At 40.8% G+C, this 22,999-nt stretch overlaps 3 protein-coding genes across 4 annotated transcripts in view; 2 read left to right on the top strand and 1 right to left on the bottom strand.

Moving 5' to 3' along the window:
- ppih (peptidylprolyl isomerase H (cyclophilin H)) overlaps nucleotides 1-488 on the top strand; it is a 37,822-nt gene extending 37,334 nt beyond the window's left edge. Inside the window, 1 exon segment of the mRNA NM_001200580.1 lies at nucleotides 9-488. Within this exon segment, the coding sequence (NP_001187509.1) occupies nucleotides 9-77 (69 nt within the window). The 3' untranslated portion in view covers nucleotides 78-488.
- A 1,334-nt stretch (nucleotides 489-1,822) lies between these two features.
- On the top strand, nucleotides 1,823-7,328 carry ybx1 (Y box binding protein 1). The gene is made up of 8 exons (XM_017467141.2): nucleotides 1,823-2,207; nucleotides 4,196-4,259; nucleotides 4,545-4,578; nucleotides 4,697-4,786; nucleotides 4,976-5,284; nucleotides 5,525-5,622; nucleotides 5,769-6,039; nucleotides 6,986-7,328. The coding sequence occupies exons 1-7, from the start codon at nucleotides 1,850-1,852 to the stop codon at nucleotides 5,995-5,997; spliced, it is 1,182 nt and encodes a 393-aa protein (XP_017322630.1). The 5' UTR covers nucleotides 1,823-1,849; the 3' UTR covers nucleotides 5,998-6,039; nucleotides 6,986-7,328.
- Nucleotides 5,903-22,515, bottom strand: arhgef16 (Rho guanine nucleotide exchange factor (GEF) 16). Of its 2 annotated transcripts, XM_017467133.3 has the most exons (15): nucleotides 22,407-22,515; nucleotides 17,908-18,514; nucleotides 16,282-16,333; nucleotides 15,797-15,951; nucleotides 15,316-15,372; nucleotides 13,616-13,776; nucleotides 11,681-11,833; nucleotides 11,048-11,177; nucleotides 10,851-10,925; nucleotides 10,675-10,767; nucleotides 10,260-10,414; nucleotides 9,158-9,304; nucleotides 8,892-8,962; nucleotides 8,522-8,623; nucleotides 5,903-7,624 (listed from the first exon to the last, which is right to left on the bottom strand). In XM_017467133.3, the coding sequence occupies exons 2-15, from the start codon at nucleotides 18,418-18,420 to the stop codon at nucleotides 7,485-7,487; spliced, it is 2,004 nt and encodes a 667-aa protein (XP_017322622.1). In that variant the 5' UTR covers nucleotides 18,421-18,514; nucleotides 22,407-22,515; the 3' UTR covers nucleotides 5,903-7,484. The 2 variants fall into 2 exon arrangements, 1 of the variants encoding a protein (XP_017322622.1); XR_008396428.1 differs by lacking the exon at nucleotides 5,903-7,624 and having other exon boundaries at nucleotides 8,555-8,623; nucleotides 9,158-9,330.
- Between the last annotated feature and the right edge of the window lie 484 nt (nucleotides 22,516-22,999).

The raw sequence follows: 22,999 nt of genomic DNA, 5'->3' as shown, positions 1-22,999 counted from the left end.
TGTTGCAGAACGTGCCTACAGGACCAAACAACAAACCCAAACTACCCATCGTCATCGCCCAGTGTGGAGAAATGTGATCCTTTCTTTTGTTTCCATTCTTCTGTTCAAACAGCTTTATTGTTGTCACATGTATGCAGTGGTTTATTATATTCATGTCACCCAAAAGAGAAACCTTTAATCGTGATTTTTTTTGTGTGTGCGTGGTTTTCTGACATTATTGTGATCTACAACATCACTATGCTCTAATACATTATCTGTTTCACAAATTCCAACATGAATAACTGTGATGTCCTCCTATAAATTTAGTAAGATGATCTAACAAAATGGTGAGACAAATCCAGAAAACAAGTGTCTCCTGTTTCTCTTGAGGTATAAGAATACTTTCATTGTCCATCTTTTGCATCGCTTTACACTTAACTATTCACAGTGTTGTCTGACTGCATTCTCTGCCAAGTATCCTGAATAAATTTCAGCTTTTTTGTAAGGAACGGTTTCATTCATTCCTTGACTTTCCATGACTATTAATGCATTGGCCATTGTTTGTCTGATTAATAAATTGAAATTTCAGCCAATAATTCATCCAAGCGGCACAACATTGGAAGCATTCAAACAGGAGTTTGAAACCAATCCGAGCCTTTGTCCTAAGGTGTGCCATTTAATGCCAGTTCCTGAGTAGTGAAATTTCTATTGTCTCTGCTCCTTCCCCAAATCCACATCCTAACCTATCCAAAAGCCTGCTTCTCTACCCACTATCATGGCTCAGACCCCCATCCCCTCCACACAAAAGAGCCCTTTCAGCAGAAATGCTGGAAGAGCTCTGGTCTCGGCAGGAGGTTTCTGAGGGTCGATGTTAAAGCCCGTCTTTGTGCCGGGCCGTTAACAACAAGCTCTTCATACGTCGTCCAGCCACTCGGCTGCAGCGCCAGCACAACATTTACATGACAAACGTGGAGGAGGTTGTGTGGGACTGTCTCACACTTGGTCATGACTCGGTCTCAACTAGTGCTCCTGTTTAAAATGCAGTGGGCAGTGTCTGTGTGAGAGGATGTGGTTTTCAGACACCCTGTGTCTACGGTGAAATTGTAAATTCAATCACAAGGCTAAAAAAAGAGACATGATGGTTCATACAGTGCAACATTTCTGTGTCTGGATGCTTTGCTAAAAGTGTTTCACACTATTTTGTTTAAGTTGAAACAAAAGGAGCATGACAGTATTGTTTTATTCCAATAAAAAGCTTGTGTACAGGGTCTCGAGTGCATTTGTCAGTATACAGTAAAGAGAATCCTTTATGAAAACCATCTTAGAGGTTTGTCTGCCAACACATTACTAAATATTGTTGCTGTTATTATTATTATTAGTAGTAGTAGTAGTAGTAGTAGTATAAATAATAAATACAGCCTCGTGTACTATTTTGTTTTAATTTGACAATCTCTTTTAAAAGGAGTACCTAGTGCTTGCCTTCCTCTCTGTGAAAGCACACAGATCTGTACAGAACAGAAGGTTGTAAATGAAAGCCTGTAGTGATAACATTTATCAGACGTAATTTCAAACCCACTTCCATTTTAAAGGGTCGTGCTTTATAAGTGACACTTTTCTCACATACAAACACAAATAAAAGACGGTGAACTGATTATACCCGACATTTAAAATCGTATTTCTAGCCCGCATGGGTTAAAAAAAATGTAGGCATTTGAGTTCATTCCTTCCTGTCTCCATTTTAGTGACATGTAAAGGAAAGTCTTCGTTACTCATTTCTCGACGAGCCAATCACAGACCCTATAGGCACTGGCACACGTGACTGACATCAAAGCCACCCAATAAGCCTGAGGAAAACGCGCGACGTAGGTTGATGACCAACGCCTCGACCAATCCGATGAAAGAATGGGATGTTCGCTCAGGAATATCCTTCGGTATCTTTTCTAATTCCGTCCAGTTCGATCGGCAACGGGAGCGGAGAAAGGAAAGCAGAGAGCCCGAAGGCAGTAGCCCCCACCACCACCACCGCCGGCCCAGGTTACCATCTAGCACCGGGGAAGAAGAAGAAAAAAAGAACACACTAGAGAGCCACCGCCGGCTTTACCAACAAGAAACCACCATGAGCAGCGAGGCCGAAACACAGCAGCAGCAGCCGCCGCAGCCTGCCGACGACGAGGAGAGCCCATCCAGCCCGGCAGCCGCAGCTACCGCGGGGGATAAGAAGGTCATCGGTGAGTTTGCTAGCCCCAGTAGCTGCTCTACTAAACCGTACGCACTGTATTGAAAACACACTGAGGCCAGCGCTCTAAAGTATATTTAAGCAGGCATTTGGGACGTGACCAGCCCCGTGGTAACTCGTTATCTCGTTTGGATCTCGTTTCTTAACTGACGATGAACAGGGACAGGTTTGTTTCTGGTGCCAGAAGTTTTTCGACGCAACTGTTACTGTGGGAAGGGAAATATAAATAAATACGAGTTGAACGGTTGAAAGTTTCCTAAGTTAGCTAGCTCTGCTTACTTGACGAAATAATGTTAACGTTCATTTGTTTAGCTGGATCAGCTTTCACTCAGGCCGACGGTTAATTTTCGTAAAATAACCAAATAACCAACGCACGCGCTGTGTTCCAGTTCTGTCGCGTGCCAGTCCGACATCGCTTCATGACTGAGGCTAGCTGATATGCTACTTAGCGAAGTGCTAACCCGAGGCCTGTGAGTGCGTGTTCCAGCGCCGGTCAGATACTAGTCTGTATCCAGAATATTGAAATCTAAAATTAATCCGAAATTTAAGTGAAACGATTACTCTGCCGTACTAGAATGAACTTGCCGCTGAAAATAGGTTCGTGGACCTGACCATATCGGACACCTTGGTTTGTGTTACCCGAGTATCGAAGTGAGTTTGGCCTTGATCATGACCCGCTGTCTGTGTGTGTGTGCGCGCGCGCGCGCGCGTGTGTGTGTGTATCTGCGTCCGTCTGTCCTCAAAAGCCACATACTGATGGCTAGTGGTCCGTTTGTTTTTGTTAGCCATGAGTACATCATTATACAGCATATTTACTAATACAATGACTTTAATCTCCATTTCTCAAATTCCTGATGAGAGCTGTTTGAGAATTTTCTGAGCCACTCTTTGTTTGCCTTAATCGGTGTAAGACTAGCCTTCCGGCCTAGCTGTACTGCGCGATAATACGGGCAAAGCGCAAATCAAACGGATGCTTTAACACTGACGTACTGATTCGTTTCATTTCCAGTTTTCCTAAACTGTAGTCATCGCCATATTCGCAAATCAACGTAGAGGCCGAACCGGTTATAAGTGCCGCTAGCTGGATGTTTAGCTTAGCATTCCCAAAATGTCCGCCGCTCTGTCAGGATGCGGACATTTCTATTGTCTAAGCGCGCACGAGTTTGGGGTGATTTGATTTTTTGTTTTTGTTTTTTTAGAGGAACTGCACTGAAACGCGCCGCTGCGTTTTAAAACGTTGTGCGTCAAAGCACGGAATTGGTTTGTAAATGTATACCTGAGGTACAAAGGAACCGACTGTTTGCTTCCTGGCTCATGTCCGACCACATGGTTGAGGCTAGTTGCTATAAGCGCAGCAGGACAGGCTAGTTAGCAAAGCCTCGCTATCTGCGTGTACACTCGGCACAACTCACCCGACCGTACTCAGTCTTTACCCGGTTTTACCTGATACAACACGCCTCTAGTCATTTCTGTCTGATATTATAGTAGTTTCTTAGGGCCATGCACCACGTGTGACTTGTGCGTGTCTTCCTGCTTTCAACCCTCACTGTGTCATTTCCTGGAAATAATGAATCGGCGTTGATTCCGCGCAGTGACCTTACGTGACCCGTAAGACGAGAATTGTTTATCCGGGATGCGTCTTGTACTTCTAACTCTCCTCTGAAATCAGCAGCTCGTTTTAAATTCCGACTGCACGCTCATACTTGACCCATTGGCAAGACATTTTTGGAAATAAAAGACTGAGACGAGCAGCTGGTTATGCAGTCCATCAGTTTTAAATCAGAGTCTATAAACAGCGGGACAGTTGGAGGCTATAAATAGTTTCTGCTTGGAGTCTGGCAGTGGTTTAGGTTCATGATGCTTTTTTTGATTTGATAGCTATGCGGTTTCATTTCACAAAAAAACTGCTGTGAGGGAGATGTAATCGATGATTCAGAAGCTGATGGGTTCTTTTGACCTATTTATTTATTCCCCTTGTAGCAACAAAGGTCCTGGGGACAGTGAAGTGGTTCAACGTAAGAAACGGCTATGGTTTCATCAACAGGTAAACTGCTTTGAACCCCCTCAGAAACTAGACTGTGTGTGTGTGTGTAATATATTTATTTATTTATGTTTGTTTGTTTATAAGGTGTGTGTGTGTATGTATATGTGGGTCAGGGAACATCCTCAATCCTATTAAGAGTTTTTAAATACTTATAGGCAAGCTGCTGAGTACTGGAAACAGCATGATATTGTTTACCCAGTGACCATTATCTGAAACCCGTTTGTTTAGTCTCTGTTCAATTTATATTGCGTCTCTAACGTTCGGTTGTTTTCTTTCGATTGGAAGGAATGACACGAAAGAAGACGTCTTTGTACATCAGGTAATCATTTGGCACATACACTGATGGTTTTGTTTCTTACTGTAACCTAAACTGAAGCAAAACGAATGTCTCATTGAAACTCTTGTTGTGACCGCTCCTGTTTGTTTATTGTCCCCAGACTGCGATAAAGAAGAATAACCCAAGGAAATACCTCCGCAGTGTAGGGGATGGAGAGACTGTGGAGTTTGATGTGGTTGAAGGAGAAAAGGTTAGCTCTTCATCTTGACCATGTGGACAAAGCTACGTAAAAATAAGAAAAACTAATTAAATTGACGCGATACAAATGTTGCTGATAGTAAAGTGTGTCCAGTTTGTAATAGAGAAGTGTAATTACATGTTTTAATCGTGCAGCCAGTCATTTTCCCCATAATTGTTTCACAACAATATATTCCTGTAGGGTGCCGAGGCAGCCAATGTGACTGGGCCAGGCGGCGTGCCTGTACAGGGCAGCAAATATGCGGCCGACAGGAACAGGTATAGACGCTACCCACGCAGGAGGGGTCCCCCACGTGACTACCAGGACAACTACCCAAGTGATGGAGAGGGAGACAAGAGGGAGGCAGGAGACAGCGCTGGTGAAAGTGATCAGCAGCCGCGCAAACCCACCTTCCCCGGCAGGAGACGCTACCCCCCATACTACGTGAGAAGACGCTATGGCCGCAGACCCCCCTACACCAACGCTCCACCCAGGGGAGAGATGACTGAGGTACACTGGCACACGATCATGACAAACATGGACATGACATAAAAATAAATAATAAAAAAAAAGCTTTTGCTTGCTATGTAGCTTAAGTGAAACTGTTATATCTACACTTGTAGGTGTATGTGCATGTTTTTTTTTTAAATAATTATTATTATTATTGTTGCATTATTATTATTATTATTATTATTATTATTATTATTATTATTATTTTTATTATTTTTTTTTTCTGTGCCTTGCTTGTAGGGTGGTGAAGGTGATGAGAACCAGGGTGGTCCAGACCAGGGCAATAAACCAGTGAGGCAGAACTACTACAGAGGCTACCGACCAAGGTTCAGACCAAGGTTTGTATGCTTGCATTTGCTAGCATGAGGATCTGACTGTCTGGTTACAGGATAAATGCCAGGAACATTTGTTTATGCTTTCCTTTACGTACAGTTGATTATGCTTTATTGCGCTTTATTGCTTACCCTGGCTTGTGTGCACACAGGGGCCCACCTCGACCCCGGCCTGCACGGGAAGGGGAAGAGGATAAGGAGAACCAGGGCGAGGGCAGTCAGAATCAGGAGCCCAGGCAGCGCCGCTACCGCCGCAACTTCAACTACCGCCGCAGACGGCCTCAGACCACCAAGCCCCAGGACGGCAAAGACGGCAAGGCAGCCGATACATCAAGCGACAAATCAGCCGCTCCCGAGGCTGAACAGGGCGGGAATGAGTAGACCAACCGCCGCCGGCGTCACCATCTCGCACCATCCTGCCGGGTTGGTTTTTACCCTTTTAGTTAATCACTATTTAAAAGGCACCACACAGCAGTTATTCTGTGATTTAATGGTCATACTGCCAACTAACTGCTAAGAACAAGAAATCTTTAACAGTGGATGTGAATTAGACCCTTACTGTAGACGTTCATACACAGGTTTACAGAATGCACTATGGCCATACCATAACTGTCTACATTTAGTGCAATTGTTTGTTAGAAAGTTGACTTAGTTAATGTAAAATTACTGGGGTGTTTTTTGGGTCTTTTTGTGTTCATCTAATTATTTAGGATCAAAGTAGTTTATGGGTAGATGTTTACACGTTTTGGGCATTTGTGTACCACATGCATTCTAAAATCTACATGGCCAAAAAAATACTGTCCTATACTGGACCACTTTGGGGAGGATGTTTCAAATAAATTGGCAATGTAGTACGAAAATGTTTGTGCCAATACTGACTGTGCACTCTTATATAATCACTATGTACAGGACTGTCAAAGTAGAAACTTTCAAAACCATTGGCTTGCTGAAAATAAAGTAATAATCATGACTCTGACAAACAACATTCACAGTGGGGAAAACAGTGTTGAAACTTTAATTCTAAGGCTTAAATTAAGTAAAAATGAACATTATATAAGGGGTGTTTTTTTTAAAGCACTCCATGTTGGATTCCACATCCATGACACCCATGACTATAAATAATTAGTGAATGTCTAGTGCAAAGAGAAATGGTGTGGCATTTGGGGTGGTTCTGTTGACATACTGGACCAGCTTTTACAATACAAACAGCATGAGCTAATGCAATGGATTTGAGCAGGCAAACTGGATGCCTGGCTCATGGAGCTTTTTCTCTTTTCACTTGTGACCTGTGAATATTGTACAAGTAACCTTGTGAACCTTAATTCCAGTTGAATTTAAAAACATTTTCCCCTTCCCATTTCCTTTTCAGTTTTGTCAACAAGAAGAAACATCCAAGATCTGAGCAATAAGAACCAGATTTGACCTGACGATCGTCTAAGCTTGCAACATGTGTTTGACCAGATTACCACCGATTGCCTGCAGAATCTATGCAGCCCTCTTTTGTTTTTTCCATTATTTTTGTCAGCTAAAAGTTTTGGGGAAACAACAGATGTTTTTCTAAATCGGTCTTATGTTTTTACACCAAATGGTTTTTAAAAATAAAGTAATTTGATATCTGGTCAGTTTGACATTTTTAAATAACTTTTTATGTATCCGAACATGAATTTTAACAAAAAGCAAGCTCAAAAATAAAAATCAAAGGTGAAGTTTCACTGCTTCGTTGAGTTTGATTCCACCTTTAGGCAAGGTTCATTCACACTCTGAAAGGCACAGATGCTTACTCTTCCAAGAAACTGCCATCTTTTGTGTATTAACTGACAGCAGGTATTCAGTGCTTTAGTCTGAGTGTCATGTGCTGTAGTCTCTGTTCAGACATTGGTCTCCTTGCGCAGTCGCTGCATTCGCTGGATGTTGCTCTCAATGGTAATGCGGTTGGTGATCTGTGTAGCACAACTGGCTAGAAACCAGCCCCTTTCTCCATCTCTCATCCTCTCCCCATAGTACCAACCTGAGACATAAAGCTCAAAATGTCAATGTTCTCTAGCCTCAGCACTTAAGCAAAAAACTACTTTAAAGGCCTATGTGAAAAATATTTATTAAAGGGCAGCACCAGTCTCACCCCTTCTTTTGCAAGGAATAACATGACTCTCCATGCTGTTAGGGGAAAATAATCTAGGCTGATGATGTGTGATGTGGCCTGATAAAGTTAAACCACAGTGGATTAGCTTTCCTATAACAGCACATCCTGGAGTGTGTTATTACTTTTAATCCCAGGGATGTGCAAACAATTTTTATTATGGCACAACACATGCTTTAGCTGTTTAGTTACATTTTATTATGGCATGTCCCCAAGATAAGTTAGTTCCTGTCATCACTAACGTTATTGTAACTAGAGTTGTACTGAGAAACCAAAAAATGTAAATTCCTCTCACAATATTAAACATCTCTTAACAGAAAACGTAATAACACTTTTCTTAATATGTTCACTATTGAGCTCATTTATGTTATAGCTGGAACAGCCATGCTGCTACAGAAAATTAAATCCACACTGTGCTATAAGATGCATGTAATGCACATAAGTGAGGTGTTTAAAATGAGCTTGCATAACTGGAAATGGACAACTTGTATTATAAATGAACCCAGTCTGGTTATGGTGTTCTGTCACATTGGAACACCATATTATTGTATCCTTTTTATTAGAGGTAACCACAGTTTTATAATAGTTTTAGCATCAGTGGTGAGTTTGGCTCTGCTCTGAAGAATAATTCACCTAGGAATATTAGGTGCTGCTAGTAAAGGTCACCTTGTCCCTACTGGCCTCCTTTGACTAGGTGCTATAATGTGTGGTCTGAGGTGTTTTTTTTTTGTTTTGTTTTTTAAAAAAAGGTATGTAAACTGGCCTTACCATCCACTTCTTGCAAGACAATGACTATTTCAGCTTGCTGGAGATTCAGCTCATCTGGCTCTTTGGGCATATAAGCTTTAGTGGCTTCATATTGAGGAAGTGCTGTAATACACACAAAGAATTAAAACAAGCACCTATATTTTTTAAATAGCTAAAATGGCTTCAGTTTCTGCACTGATCTAAATTTGAGTAAAAGAGAACGACTATACAGGACTAAAGGTTTATGTCTGAGTTTTAACATGGTTAAATGACCACGAGAACAATGCAATTTTTACAGAGAACCCAATCATTTAACTGACAATATGTGTCAACATATTAAATAAAACTGAGCACCAATTTAGTCATTTCTAATATGTGAGCTCACACTCACCATCTTTGTTAGGGGAACTCTCTCCTAGTTTAGACCAGCGTAGAGCAGTGACCCAGCGAGCTCTGTCTAGCCTGCAAACACAGACATCCATACTCATGCACAAATCTGAATTAACTGCACTGTGTTTTTATATATTATATTATATAAAGGGGGAGGGTGTAGACATAGTAGGATAAAGATTTGCCTGCTAAATCCTACTATACTGCTAACACACACACAAGTAAATCACTTCTGTCAGCAGATGGCACTACAGATGTGTCTCTTACTTGCTTTCAGCCACCAGAGCCATCTGCTCACAGCGCCCCTCACTATTGGGTTTAAGCCGCAGGTAGAGCTTGCCAGCTTGCTCCTCCTCCTCCTCAACTTCCACATTCTCCAGGGTGGCATAGTCAAACACCACGTAGCTTTCTTCACTGCACACAAACACATTACAGCCAGCCTGTGATTCAAGCAATACAGAATCATTTCATTGAGCTGCATATATTTACACACAAAATAAAACCAAATGAAGTACACTTGGAGAACTTCGCCCAAAATCTAGCTAAAGAACAGTACTGTTTATTTTATAATGTGAAAAGGTGCTTTCTGTACATTTAAAATAATTTATTACAATGAATTTAGACAGGCAACATTTGTTTACTGAGGAAAAATAATAATGATTAGAATTTTTGCCATTATTGTGCATACCCACTATGATTAGGGCATTCCATTCTCTGGAATGTTTGGGTCTGATTGGTGGCTGAGGTCCTCAGATGGACAGAAACAACATATGTTTACGAGTTGTGTAGGAATGTAAGGCATGCTCTGCTAAACTAACTCTTCCACCCTCCCCACTGCGAGTGCTGTCTTTGTCAGTGTTCATCTGAGCCTGTCTCTTCCTGTCCGCTTCTGTCTCTGTCTGAGTCCATCAGTCTATCTCTGCAACTGTCTATCCCCACATCTGTCTTTGCTCAAAAACTGTCTCTGACCTCCTGCCCTAACTGAAAGGACAGTAGCAGTAGCAGTAGTAATTTTAAATAGCTAAAAATACATTTGTGTCCATTACTCGGCAGTCGTAAAAATATATATCTAACATGGAAAATAAACCCCAACTGTTTAATATATCCAAGAAGTGTTTCAAGCTTGAAAGCTTAAAACACTTGAAATTTATCTGAACAGGAGTGTGAAGTTGTTGTGCATGTGTTGTGCATTCCACTCAAGATACTTTAAATGTGTAGTGGTGAAAGCGGCTTCATTACAAACGCCCCTCCCACCCATCTAAAAATAAATAAATAAATAAATAACCAACCCATATAATCAGTGTTTATGATTGGACAGCTCTGTGTAATGTGGTGGTGGTGGAAAGTAGTGAAAGATGAGTAGACCTGCCTTTTTTTCTTGGTAACAATGAGAACATCGTTGAACAGGAAGAGGTAGTAGCTCTTATGGCTGAAGGCCTTCCGGAAGATCCCGATCTCCTCCGTGAATATGGCCAGCTCGCCTCTCTTTAGCAGCCAGCGAGAGGATGAGATTAACGGGAACGGCTATACAAATACAATGGAACAACAAGTCGCAGTGAGACCCGCGCATTCGGTTACATCACAAAAATAGCTTTTAATTACAGCTACGCTCGCCATTATCAATGGTTTATATACCTACAGACCTCAGGCTGTATTTACAAAGCAACACCACATTGTAGTATTTCGCTACAATCGACTTTTGCGATGATAACTGCCATAAATACGAAAGGAATGCGATTCTAAATGGTTTAGATATGATATGACTGCAGTGCACAAGCAGAGACCTTAATCTTTCCAAAATCCATCTGTTTCTGGATGGTGTACATCTGCTCGGTGCGCTCCATCCTCCGGGCACCGTCATTACAGCTCTTTACCAGCTGAAGAGCAAACAATCAAATTACTCTCAAGAACACTTTAGTTTGTGCCAAACAGCAGACACAAGCTCAAAACACTGTCACACCTTACTGATGGCCTTCAGCGCCCAGCGACCTGCATGGTATTCATTCGTCTGCTTAGTGGTCTTCTGACAGATGGTCTGCATGAATGTAGCGAGAAAGAAGAAACTTCAGTCCCGCTAGGGAGTAATAGGACATTTTTTCCCCCTTTGCAGGCAATTTCAAATAAGAGAGAAACAGTGTGCTTTAGTGTGTTCCTCACATCCATCAACAGGGGCAGGCGGGTGACTCTCTGCATGGGCAGAATGAGGAAGGAGATCATGGGTAATGATCCACATTCCGGACTGCTCTCGATTTGTTTCAGTACCTCCTTAAATGCAGTATTAGATGCACTGAAACACACACACACACACACACACACACACATACACACACACGTTGGTCATGTGCTGAGGTGGCCATACTGCCATCTCATACTACAATCATTACTTTTCATTTGTTCATACTGACATCTATCGACTGAATATTATTTAATCTCTTAAGCCCTAGCCATTAAACAAAAAAACTTTATCACCATTAATATTTTAGGCAGTCATACTAGACCCACATAGATGGGAGTAAAGGGAATGACAGGCTGACATTAAGGTTGTGTGCATTCTTTGGATGGGACACCAGTCTCATACACACATTCACACACTTTGATTTTTTGGGAACAATAAACAATTACATTAATATTTTCCAACAGTCCCAAGATGTCATGTCAAAGATCGGAGAGGAGAAGTGCTTGTAACCCTAATTCTAATTTCGAAAATGTTCAAAACATTCCCAGGTTATGAACCCAAAAATGTATCATTCTGAGGGTTAAACACAAGTCGTTACCCGCCCGTGTGCTTACAGTAGTTTCTGTAGTGTCCTCTGCTGGAAGGTCTCATTGGAGCAATACACAATGTATGGCTCAAAGTGATTCGTAGCGTGGTCCTGGACTATGTCACTGATGTCCTGAACGACAGGGTTTATTTGATGACGTCTTTCAAGATCTTCAAAAAATCTGCAGAAAAACATTCAATAAAATAGATCTTAGCAACGAGCTATTCGATTTTCTTTAAATGCTGATCGCACCAATATGTTAAAACAATTTTTCAAAAATCTGCTTTGTGTGCTATTTTGCTGAAATAGAGTACTGTATGTATGGTGGCTTTTCCCGAGGTTTGCTTTTCCATTTTACCCGCACATACGAGAACCCCCAGGCTGAAAAAAACAATTTCAAAAGGAGTCCCTCTCATGTCCCTATATAGCTTAACCTGGAGGAACTGTGCTCTGTTCCTAATGGCATACTTAACCAGCTATGCATAACTTAAGCTGGAACAGTACCACATTGTTCCATCTATCTGCAGGACAGCATTACGGTATTTTTGACTCAGTTCTCTCAGTCAAAGCCAAAGTAAAGAGCACTGCACTGTGCGAGAAGACCAACATTTTGAGAAATTTGATACCTACAGTCGTTTGGTTGCAAAACCGGTTTCACAAGCATGTCTCGACACATCTCTTTAGGTGAACATAGACGACTGAATACTGCTGAAAGTCTGAATACTACTGTGTATACACATATATAAATGTAAATATATAAATATAAAATATACAAATCTAAAGCAGTTCAAAACTACCAAATAAGTATTGTATATATGGTATAATGCAAATCATCTGTAATGTATTTTCATAAAAACAAAATGAAGAGTATGAAGTTGAGCTACATTGCCAGATCAAGTCCTTTTAGATTCATTACACTTGATTTATATGATAATGATCTGTTAAGAAAAATGGTAACCATCATCTCTCATAAGAACAGATTCATACAGTTGAGATTTTGAGAATTTCAGAAATTGCTGATCTCCTGGGATTAACATGCACAACAGTCTGTAGATCTTACACAGAATGGTGTGGAACACTACTGGAAAAACTCCCGAGTGGCACACCAGATCATTCAGAGATCAAGGGTTTGAATCCCAATGATGCCACAGCCATCCACATCTAGGAGTCCGAGAGAGCAAATTTGGCCCTGCTCTCTGGGTGGTAGAGGTCATACTCTTTTCTTCCCCATCAATCACAGTGGCCCAAGCCAAGTTCATGCATGTCGAACGAATAGCACGGCACTTTCCTGTGAGTGTGTTATGCTGCCAGGCAACGCAGCATGAGCAGCAGTTCGAAAAGATGTGTGAAAAACTACGGAAAATGCCAAAGGGCAGAAACGCCATGTTGATGAGAGAGATCAGAGGACAATGGTCATAGGATGTTTCGAGTTGACAGGAAGGCACAGTAACTCAAATAACCACTTTTCACAAGAGTGGTCAGCAGAAAAGCATCTCAGTATGCACAAGACGCTGACAATTGAGTTCCACTCCTGTCAGTCCAGAACAGGAATCTGAGAGTACAGTGAATTTTTACAGCTGAAGATTGGAATAATGTCGCCTAGTCTTCTGCAGCTTTCTATTCAGTGTAAACTCCTGAGATCTCACATCAGTAGTTTCGGAAATTCTCAAACCAGCCCATACTGCACCAATAATTATGCCAGAGTCACCAAGATCACGTTTTTCCCTATTCTAATGTTTGATGTGACCAACTGAAGTGCTTGATCTGCATCATTTTATGCACTGTGCTGCTGCCACTTGAACGATCATGTCTTCAGGTGTGACGGCGTGTGTACTGTGTATAAGTCACAAAGTATGTCTGATACTGGCCCTGAAAAGGTGTATAAATGAGTCTCAAATAGTGTCTTTGAAATAACATATTGGTGAAGTGGGGAAATTATGGAGTTGTATTTCCAATGTTGTACCGCTTGCTGATGTCATGGACTGTAGAGATATTGGAGAAGAGATGATGGTGTTCGGTTGCGGTCATAGTCTTCCTCAAAGCCTCGTTGCTTTTGAAATGACGCACCAGGATGCCCAAGCTGTGCAGGTAGGAGTACTCGGATGTCATAATCTCGAAAATGCCCTACGTGAATGCACAGAAAGATGCTGGTTGGAAATACCGAGACAGAAATAAGCATAAATGCACTTTGTGGAATGACAGTAATACTGATATTAATACCCTTTTAAAAATTACTTCTTTTTTTTAATCCTGTTTGCCTTTGTCTATAGTTTATTGGCTGTACTGGGCAGTCATCTGAATTCAGGCGTTTTCACTGTGTGCGTAGTTCTGAACATGGCTACAACTGGAACACTTTTTAGGCCTGGACCTCAATTTTGGAATATTTACTCCATTACCCTTAATGGAATTGTATGTTACCCCTCACTATTAAATGTATTATAATACTGTACATTAGGTCTTTATGGACAGAATTTTTTTTTGTATGTATGAGTTTATTATGTATATAAAAAATATGTATGGCGCATAGTCAAAATCGAGCATTATGTTACATATATCCTGTAGATTCAGGACAATTAAAAAGCTATTTGGCATTCAAAGTAAACCACATGAGTACAAAATTACAAGCACCTGACCTCATACATAATGCTGTGTGACAGGAAACAGTCAAGGACTGAATAACAGGGTGTGACCGTGCTGTGTGTACAAGGTGGACCTTGATATTTACACAGCACTGAGACTCCACTCAGAAACCAGACATTTAATTGCCATAAACCGAGCCAGCATTTAGCCTTATCACATTTGAAAGTCCCTGCTATTCCGTCAGTTCAATAAAAAAGAAAATGAAAATGTTTCCTTGGTATTGATAATATAATACATTCAAAATCAACAGCAAGTATACTAAAGGAAAACAGAAATGAAAATCTTGGTTAAAATCTATATGACTGTTGGTTTCGTTTTCTCACAGAAATACAACCTATCATTAAATCTGATAATTTTTTTATTTACATTTTTAAAGCAGGGTGTAGCCTATGAAAGGCAGTGCATTTCGATCTCATATGGGTCAGGTCACCTTTAAAAGGTTTTCTATTCAAGATCAGAAAAGGGCACACGCTTAGCTTCCTGCGCATTCCACAATGCCCTGAATGTTACAAAAAGCAAAACGGATAGCTGCTGCTGGCATGCAGGTAGGCTGGTCATGTGTTAGTGATGCTAGGCACTGTAGCACAAAGCTGTTTCACTGTGTCCAAACAACTGACAATCTTTCAGCAATACAAATGACTGTTAAATCCAGTTGATCCCCAGCCCTATTGATCACCTGCGGGATGACGTTGATCAGAAGATCAAGAAATGATATCATGACCACTATGCTCTGCGCCAATATGTCTCACTGCAGGAATAGGAAAAAATTCCATAGAAGACAGCAAGCTCTGTGTATTAGACCTGTCATGCTGTATCAATGTATCAAGTTCTAACAAGAGAGACTGAAGGACTGCAGGATAACCTTTTGCTCATATTCATGGCTGGGTTTGCGTTCAGGTTTCCTGTCCTGTCCGTTATTAAGCACATGTACAGAACATGTATTTTACGGTCATATAATTATAATAACCATACAGCAAATGTTCCACTATAATACAAATTACAAGATCTTTTTACACTATTTACCTCTTGCCGCTTACGCTCCTCAGGTGAAATGGTCTCTAGAATGCCCATCTCCTTCACCTGTGAGTTTCAAAAAGATAAGAACTATAAACTTGTAGGAAATTACAGGTTATTCACTAATCAGATCAGATACTGCGATCATTTTGGCTAGGAAGTTCACAGCTGTTAAATGAGGGTCAGGATTCAACTTACTGCTCAAGAGCTACAAAGTAAAAAATAGCTTCATCCAGATCAGAAAGTTTGAAAACTGTTGTGGAATTACCCTTAAGACTAAACGTTGAAAGACGAGTGCTAAAATGTCTTCAGGACCATGACACAAAGCCAGGCTCTTTAACTTCCAGACCATATCAAATTGATCTAAAGCTCCATCAGTTGAATATTTAAAGCAGACATGATAGTCAACCATATGAAACATAGGTCTATATACAAGTGCTTTTAAGTTCACTCAATCATTCTTGCCTTCCTGCTCCTATCTCCTCTTTACCTGAGGAAGTTGGCTCCAGGTCATGTATGCTGCCTTGTAGTTTTTCACAACAATGCCCTGGTCCTCCTCTGGCATCTGGCTGAAGTCATCATCATCAGGCCCCAGGTTGTTAGACTGGAGACCTCGTTCCTTGATCTCCTGGTATAAACGTGGATCTGTGGCAAGACGGCAGTGATCATGGATCATGTTATCTATACTTGCATCTACCTACTAGTGTTACTGAAGAAGGAGAAACACTAATAAACAAAATATATATTTTGTGTACAAAAGCTTAGCTCTAGCTTCAAAGATGGAACGGCATGTATCACACATATTATTCTACTTAAAAAAAAAACAACAAAAGACATATTTGGTACGTTTAGGGTCCTTCAACTATCCAGAAGAAATTTCTTCTTATCGATGAGCACAGCCCCCCATCGAACAAACTGCTGAATGCAATGAATGTCAAAATCACAACCACTCCTGCACTGTATTTAGTCTCATACCATCCTTAAAGGATCCGCCATGCTTCTGGTTCCTCTTTCTACCCAAGGTTCTCTGAGAGAGAGAGAGAGAGAGAGAGAGAGAGAGAGAGAGAGAACAGAAATGGGGTGAAATGTGATCTTACCCATGTGGAATGTAAGGAGCTTGTTAGTAAGACAACTCATAGGAGATTACAATAACAACTGCCACATGTTTGTATGAACAGTCATTAAAATATATTTAAGATAAGGATGCACAACAAATACATATTGTATCTTACATACCAAACATGATTTATTTCATTCGGCAGCTGCAGCAACCAAAACACATTCCTTGCTCGAACACAGCCGATCACGGACCGAGTACTAAGCCAGATCACAAACTTTCCACAACACACTGATTACTCCCATGTGTTTTCAGTGACTCTTTTGAATCATAGTTCGGTGAAACGCCGAATCAGGATGCAGGATGACTTGAATCAATGGTTCAATTAAAATGAATTATTGTAACTATATATCCATCCATCTTCAACCACTTCCTCCTTTTCAGCCTATCCCAGGGAGCATCGGGCACAAGTCGGGGTACACCCTGGACAGGGTGCCAGTCCATCGCAGGGCACACATTCACACACCCATTCATACACCACGGACACTTTAGACACACATGCGTGTAATCTGGAAATTCAGAATTTCTTTGGACTGGGGGAGGAAACCCCCACAGCACGGGAGAACATGCAAACTCCGCACACACACAGAGCCACGGGAATCGAACCCCGACCCTGGCAGTGTGAGGCGAACGTGCTAACCACTAAGCCACGTTGATTGATTTTGAGTTTCAGTAGTTTCAGAAAATTGGTCAGGAATCTGAATACTTTTACAAGACACATTTTTGTAAAATGCATTAAAGGTCACATTCAAAGTTGGTAACGTAAGCCCAAAACTGCTGCCAATATATACATGGAAAGTTAAATCTATTTAGAGACCACTGCCCTTAAACACAAGCACTTGCCTTTAAGCCTTCAGAAAAATCAGAGATGCAAAATGCGGATGGATTAAAGACATATGCTGTGAAATGCCATAAATTGTAATATAAAATTGACAATTTATCAATAAAAAAGAAGGCTAATATGATGATATACTGATAGGAAGATGGCAAACACTGAAATAAACATCTAATAAGTTCTTGAGAAAAGCCATGTTTACAGTTAAGATACTGCTTTCTCCAAAGACCTCCATTTGGGAGGGAAAAAAAACAAAAAACTTAATGCCATTTGAGTTCACTAATAGCTTCATCCCTTTCTTAAAATTCACATTAAGAGTTTTTACAGCCCAAAACATAAATTTCAGTGTGACATATTGTGAGAATATCTAAAAATTAGACAGAAGGCTGCTCCTCACTCGAGCCAATATCACACAAGGAAAATTGGCTCAAGGTCAGTATCAAGAGTAAGTAAGACACACCTCTGTTTTAGGCAAGTCTCGTGTAACTTCTGAATACAGCTTTAGTCTGTAGATTTATCTGAGGTCTGAATACTGATATGTGCAATTTTGGTATTAAATCTTCACTACACACTCATAACACAACTCTGAATATGGCCTTAGATGTTCAACAACATTAAGAGAAAACCAGGAGGTCATAGTTTGGCTCACTTTGCGCCCAGGGCTGGAAACTGGCTTCGGGCTGGGCGTTTTCTCCTTCTCCTCACTAACAGGCTGCAATAGATCCTGTTTCCACATCAAATCGGCATCGAGACTGGTGACAGCAGCTCGGTATGACTTGTTCCTGCGGTTCCTATTCAAGCCACCATCATCACTGTCATAGTCCTCCCAGGAGAGGTCAGGAGAATGAGAGAAACGCTGGAAGTTCTTTTGGGCCTCACGGACTACAGGCAGCGTGACCACCGTGGTGTGGTAGCGGTTCTTTGGTCGACTGGTGACAGCCAGGTTTTTGGGGATGAGCTGCTGGGTTCCAAGCTTCCGAGCTGCTTCACTCTGGGTGCTGAGGATTACAGGAGTCCGTGAAGGTTGCTCGGGTACAGTGAGGTTTGTGCCTGAGGACGAAAGATCAGCCTGGCAATCCAGGTGAAGCTGGGAGGAGAGCATGTTGTCCAGAAGGAGAGGAGACTGGTCCCCCGTAGGTGTCTGGGACTGTCGGTGTGACATGGTGGACCTGTTTTAATTTGGAAGGGAAGCGCTGAAGAGTTTCTGTTGCAATGGTTTTACTTGCTCGGGGCTGTCAGCAGACCATTGTCATAACCTGCAAGTTGTAACAGAGACAGGTAGGGTGGGATTGGTGGTAGTCAACTAGACTTATAATTCAGAAGTCAATCAAATCTGTTCAGAAGCAGGTTCTGACAGTTGTTTTACTTATCTGAGTTGTTCAAATGATCGTAATTAGCTTGAAAATACATGAAGATAAAGGATATCACAGAAAACAGAGTAGAAACTCCAGCCTTCAGGAGATTCCTCAAGGATGTGAAGCACTTTAAGTGCGGTGCCAAGTTTCTGTGCTGTTTTCATGATATCCTTTATTTAACAAGGCAGACAGGTAAAACAACTTTCAGAAATGGCTCCTAAACAAGTTTGATTGAGCTGAATTGAAACTGAGTTAACAAAGCATCACAGCAATTAAACCACAGAAAAGTCTACTAAATACAATAATTCCAAACAATAGAATACATTGGGAATTGAAACTGAAATCAAAGTGAAAGCTAATGTTCCAGGTTGTTTGAGAAGTTGAATCAAGTGTGCATAAGCAGGAAAATCAAACTGCAAGCACTGATTTAATACATCACAATATTGCACATGGATGATATTGTTATTATGGTCACGACAGTATAATCCTGTGTGCTGAATTTAGAATGAGGCTGCTCTGTTAAACAGCATTTTGTCTCAGAAAGAAGCCCGAGTACACAGATTTAAAAACAGAATTGTCTGCGTCTCTCTTAACGTCAACCCCATACAGTGGTGCTTGATAGAAAGTTTAGAATTTTCTATATCTCTGCATAAACATGACCCAAAACATCATCAGATTTTCACACAAGTCCTTAACAAAAATATTACACAGGCCATTTATTTATTGCGGAAAATGATCCAATATTGCATATCTGTGAGTGGTAAAATTGTGTGAACCTTTAGGATTAACAGTTTAATTTGAATGTGAAATTAGAGTCAGGTGTAGGGATGTCATGAGAATCGATACTTTGGTACCAACACTCTTAAAATGTGACGGTACTTGTTTTTCAGCGGTAGCGTAAGTACCGTATGTTATGAAGGTTCGAGGTGGCAATTCTTCCGAACCTGATGGGGGCAGAAAATACGCACAAGTGTTTTAGTCGGTCCACAAGTGGTCAAGAAGAAGAAGAATGCCTACAAACACACGGGAAAAACTACAAAAGATTAGCTTAGCTTAACAAGTTTAGCTCCGCCCTGACTCGTTTAGAGGAAAAGAGAGGAAAGCTAGTATCGGTTTCCGGTGTGCAACCGATGCTATCGTTCGTTTCAAACAAACCAAGGAAACACCTGGAATTTGGCGAAACACCTGAAAGAAGGCTCTATATTATGTTTGTTTGTTTGAGGCAGCTGGCATTGTGGCCGTGAAACCAGCTAACGTTATACTCCATGTAATGTTAGCGATAGCCAGTTATTTGTTAACGACGCTAACACATTGCAGTGTTATAAACTACCTCCGAATGGGCCACTATGCATCGCCATTCAGCCCAGCTAATGTAGCCTAATGTCACTAATAATTATTCAAATGTTCATGCTTTTTGGCCTGCCACCATATCAGTGAATTTAATTCAGAGTATAGGGGGGAAGGCGTGCACGTTTAGGAGTGTATATTAGCACTTGCTATTAATCATTGTCAGACAGTGTTTGATAACTAAAATCTCTCTCTCTCTCTCTCTCTCTCTCTCTCGATCAGCCAACAGTAGTCCTCCAGGAGTTTTTAATTTTATTTTTAAAAAAAAGAAGTCTTTTTTATTTTATTTTTTTTAAACCTCACCGTGGTATCGACTTTGGTATCGGGTACTTTTGGTAGTATCAGTACTGACTACTGGATTTTTGGTATCGTGACATCCCTAGTCAGGTGTTTTCAATGAATGGGATGACAATCAGGTGAGAGTGAGCACCCCATTTTATTTAAAAAACAGTTATCCATCAGAGTCTGATCTTCACAACATACGTTTGTGGAACTGTATCATGGCACGAACAAAGGAGATTTCTGAGGCCCTCAACAAAAGATTTGTTGATGCTCAACAAGCTGGAAAAGGTTACAAAACCATATCTAAAGAGTTTGGACTCCACCAATCCACAGTCAGACAGATTGTGTACAAATGGAGGAAATTCAAGGCCATTGTTACCCTTCACATGAGTGGTTGACCATCAAAGATCACTCCAAGAGCAAGACCTGTAACAGTCCATGAGGTCACAAAGGAACCCAGGGTAACTTCTAAGCAACTAAAGGCCTCTCTCATATTGGCTAATGTTAATGTTCATGAGTCCAGCATCAGAACACTACTGAACAACAATGGTGTGCATGGCAGGGTTGCAAGGAGAAAGCCACTGCTCTTCAAAAATAACATTGCTGCCTGTCTGCAGTTTGCTAAAAATTACATGTACAAGACAGAAGGCTATTGGAAAAATGTTTTATAGACGGATGAGACCAAAATAAAACTTTTTGGTTTAAATGAGAACCGTCATGTTTGGAGAAATGAAAACACTGCATTCCAGCATAAGAACCTTATCCCACCTGTGAAACAGGGTGGTGGTAGTATCAAGGTTTGGCCCTGTTTTGTTGCATCAGGGCCAGACCGAGTTGCCATCATTGAAAGAACAATGAATTCTGAAAATTTCAAGACATCTGTGAATGAACTGAATCTCAAGATAAAGTGGGTCCTTGAGCAAGACAATAACCTTAAGCACACAAGTCATTCTACTAAAGAATGGTTAAAGAAAAATAAAGTTAGTGTTTTGGAATGGCCAATTCAAAATCCTGACCTTAATCCAACAGAAATGTTGGGGAAAGACCTGAAGCAAGCAGTTCATGTGAAGAAACCCACCAACATCCCAGAGTTGAAGCTGTTCTGTGGTGAGGAATGGACTAAAACTCCTCCACGCAGATATTCAGGACTGATCAACAGTTACCATAAACATTCAGTTGCAGTTATTGCGGCACAAGGGGGTCGCACCAAATACCGAAACCAAAAGGTTCACATACTTTTGCCACTCACAATTACATAATATTGGAACATTTTCCTCATTTGGTCAAGTGACCAAATATAATAATTTTTTATTTCATTTGTTTAATTGGGCTCTTTTTATCTACTTGTAGGACTTATGCAGAAATAAATTCTAAAAATAAATAAATAAAACTTGTAAAGGTTTCACAAGCACCACTGTACATCTGTTCAAGATTTAAAAAAAAAAAAAAAAAAGAAAAAAAAAGAAAAAAAGGAGTTGTTGCAACTGTAGTTGTTGCTGTATGATAGTATTCCATTATCTGTTATACTGTACTGTCTATGATCAAGTGCATGAGTCATTGAGGATATTTAACCGATTTGTTTTGATACAGTAATAGTGCTCTGTAACTGAACATTCACACCCAGTAAAACTGGATGTTAACTCCTGTCCCAACTCAATCTATGTGGAAATGTTATCATTCTCCAGTTCATCAACACGCAAGCGCGCGCTGCACTGACACACACACACACACACACACACACACACACACAGTACAGGGATATTTAACTCAGATTTAAAAAATAAATAAATAAATAAATAAACTAACCAATAATATGCGTACAGAAAATAAGCCTGTGGAAATAGAAAATAGAAATATATTTGTTCGGGAACAGGAGTAAATCCTAACAAAAAGCGTAAAACTAGCCGGAACAAAATAACGTGACAATCTATAATCACTGTCTTGAGAGACTTTTTTTTCTCTCTCTCTCTCTCCCTCTTTGTAATAGGCTATAAGAATTCGGCTACACGAAACTTTTCCTCAGGTACACACAAACAAACCCCACACAAATGTCTTCACAGCGTTCTCAAGATTTGGGACTCGACATTATTTTTTGCCATTTAAGCTAAAATGATAATAATAGTTAATGATAATTTCAAACAAAACAAAAGAAAATAAAACTTACCCATATAGCTTAACACTGGGACACGTTCACACGACGAGCATAGTGGGAGTTTTACGGATATGCGAGTACAGGTGTGGAAGCCACGCCCACAATCCGTGCTTGAGTACAGGATGTTTCTCATAAGCGTTTTAGAACTTCTTTTAAATGGCTTTATCTGGCTTAAAATGTCCTCTTTTTTTCAACACGGAGACATTTTGTTGCTTTCTTTGCTCCAAAGAATTTGAAGGTCATTAGTATAATTATTATCACACTTTACGACTGGTTAATTGTAGATAAGGCTACATAGCGCCATCTGCTGGTCAAATATAGGTATGTCCAACCATCATATCTAGATCTACAACGATCGGACATAACATTAAAACCACCTGCCTAATATTGTGTAGGTCACCCTTTCACTGCCAAATCAGCTCTCACCTGTCGAGGCATGGCCTCCACAAGACCTCTGAAGGTGTGCTGTGGTATCTGGCACCAAGACGTCAGCAGCAGATCCTTTAAATCCTGTAAGTTTTGAGGTGGGGCCTCCATGGATGAGACTGGTTTGTCCACTACATCAAACAGATGCTTGATCAGATTGAGATCTGGGGAATTTGGAG

The sequence above is a fragment of the Ictalurus punctatus genome, chromosome 5 (genome assembly GCF_001660625.3).
Source record: "Ictalurus punctatus breed USDA103 chromosome 5, Coco_2.0, whole genome shotgun sequence".
Lineage (NCBI taxonomy): Eukaryota > Metazoa > Chordata > Actinopteri > Siluriformes > Ictaluridae > Ictalurus > Ictalurus punctatus.
Note: the sequence above shows the minus strand (reverse complement) of the source record. Positions and strands in the feature narration are given on the sequence as shown.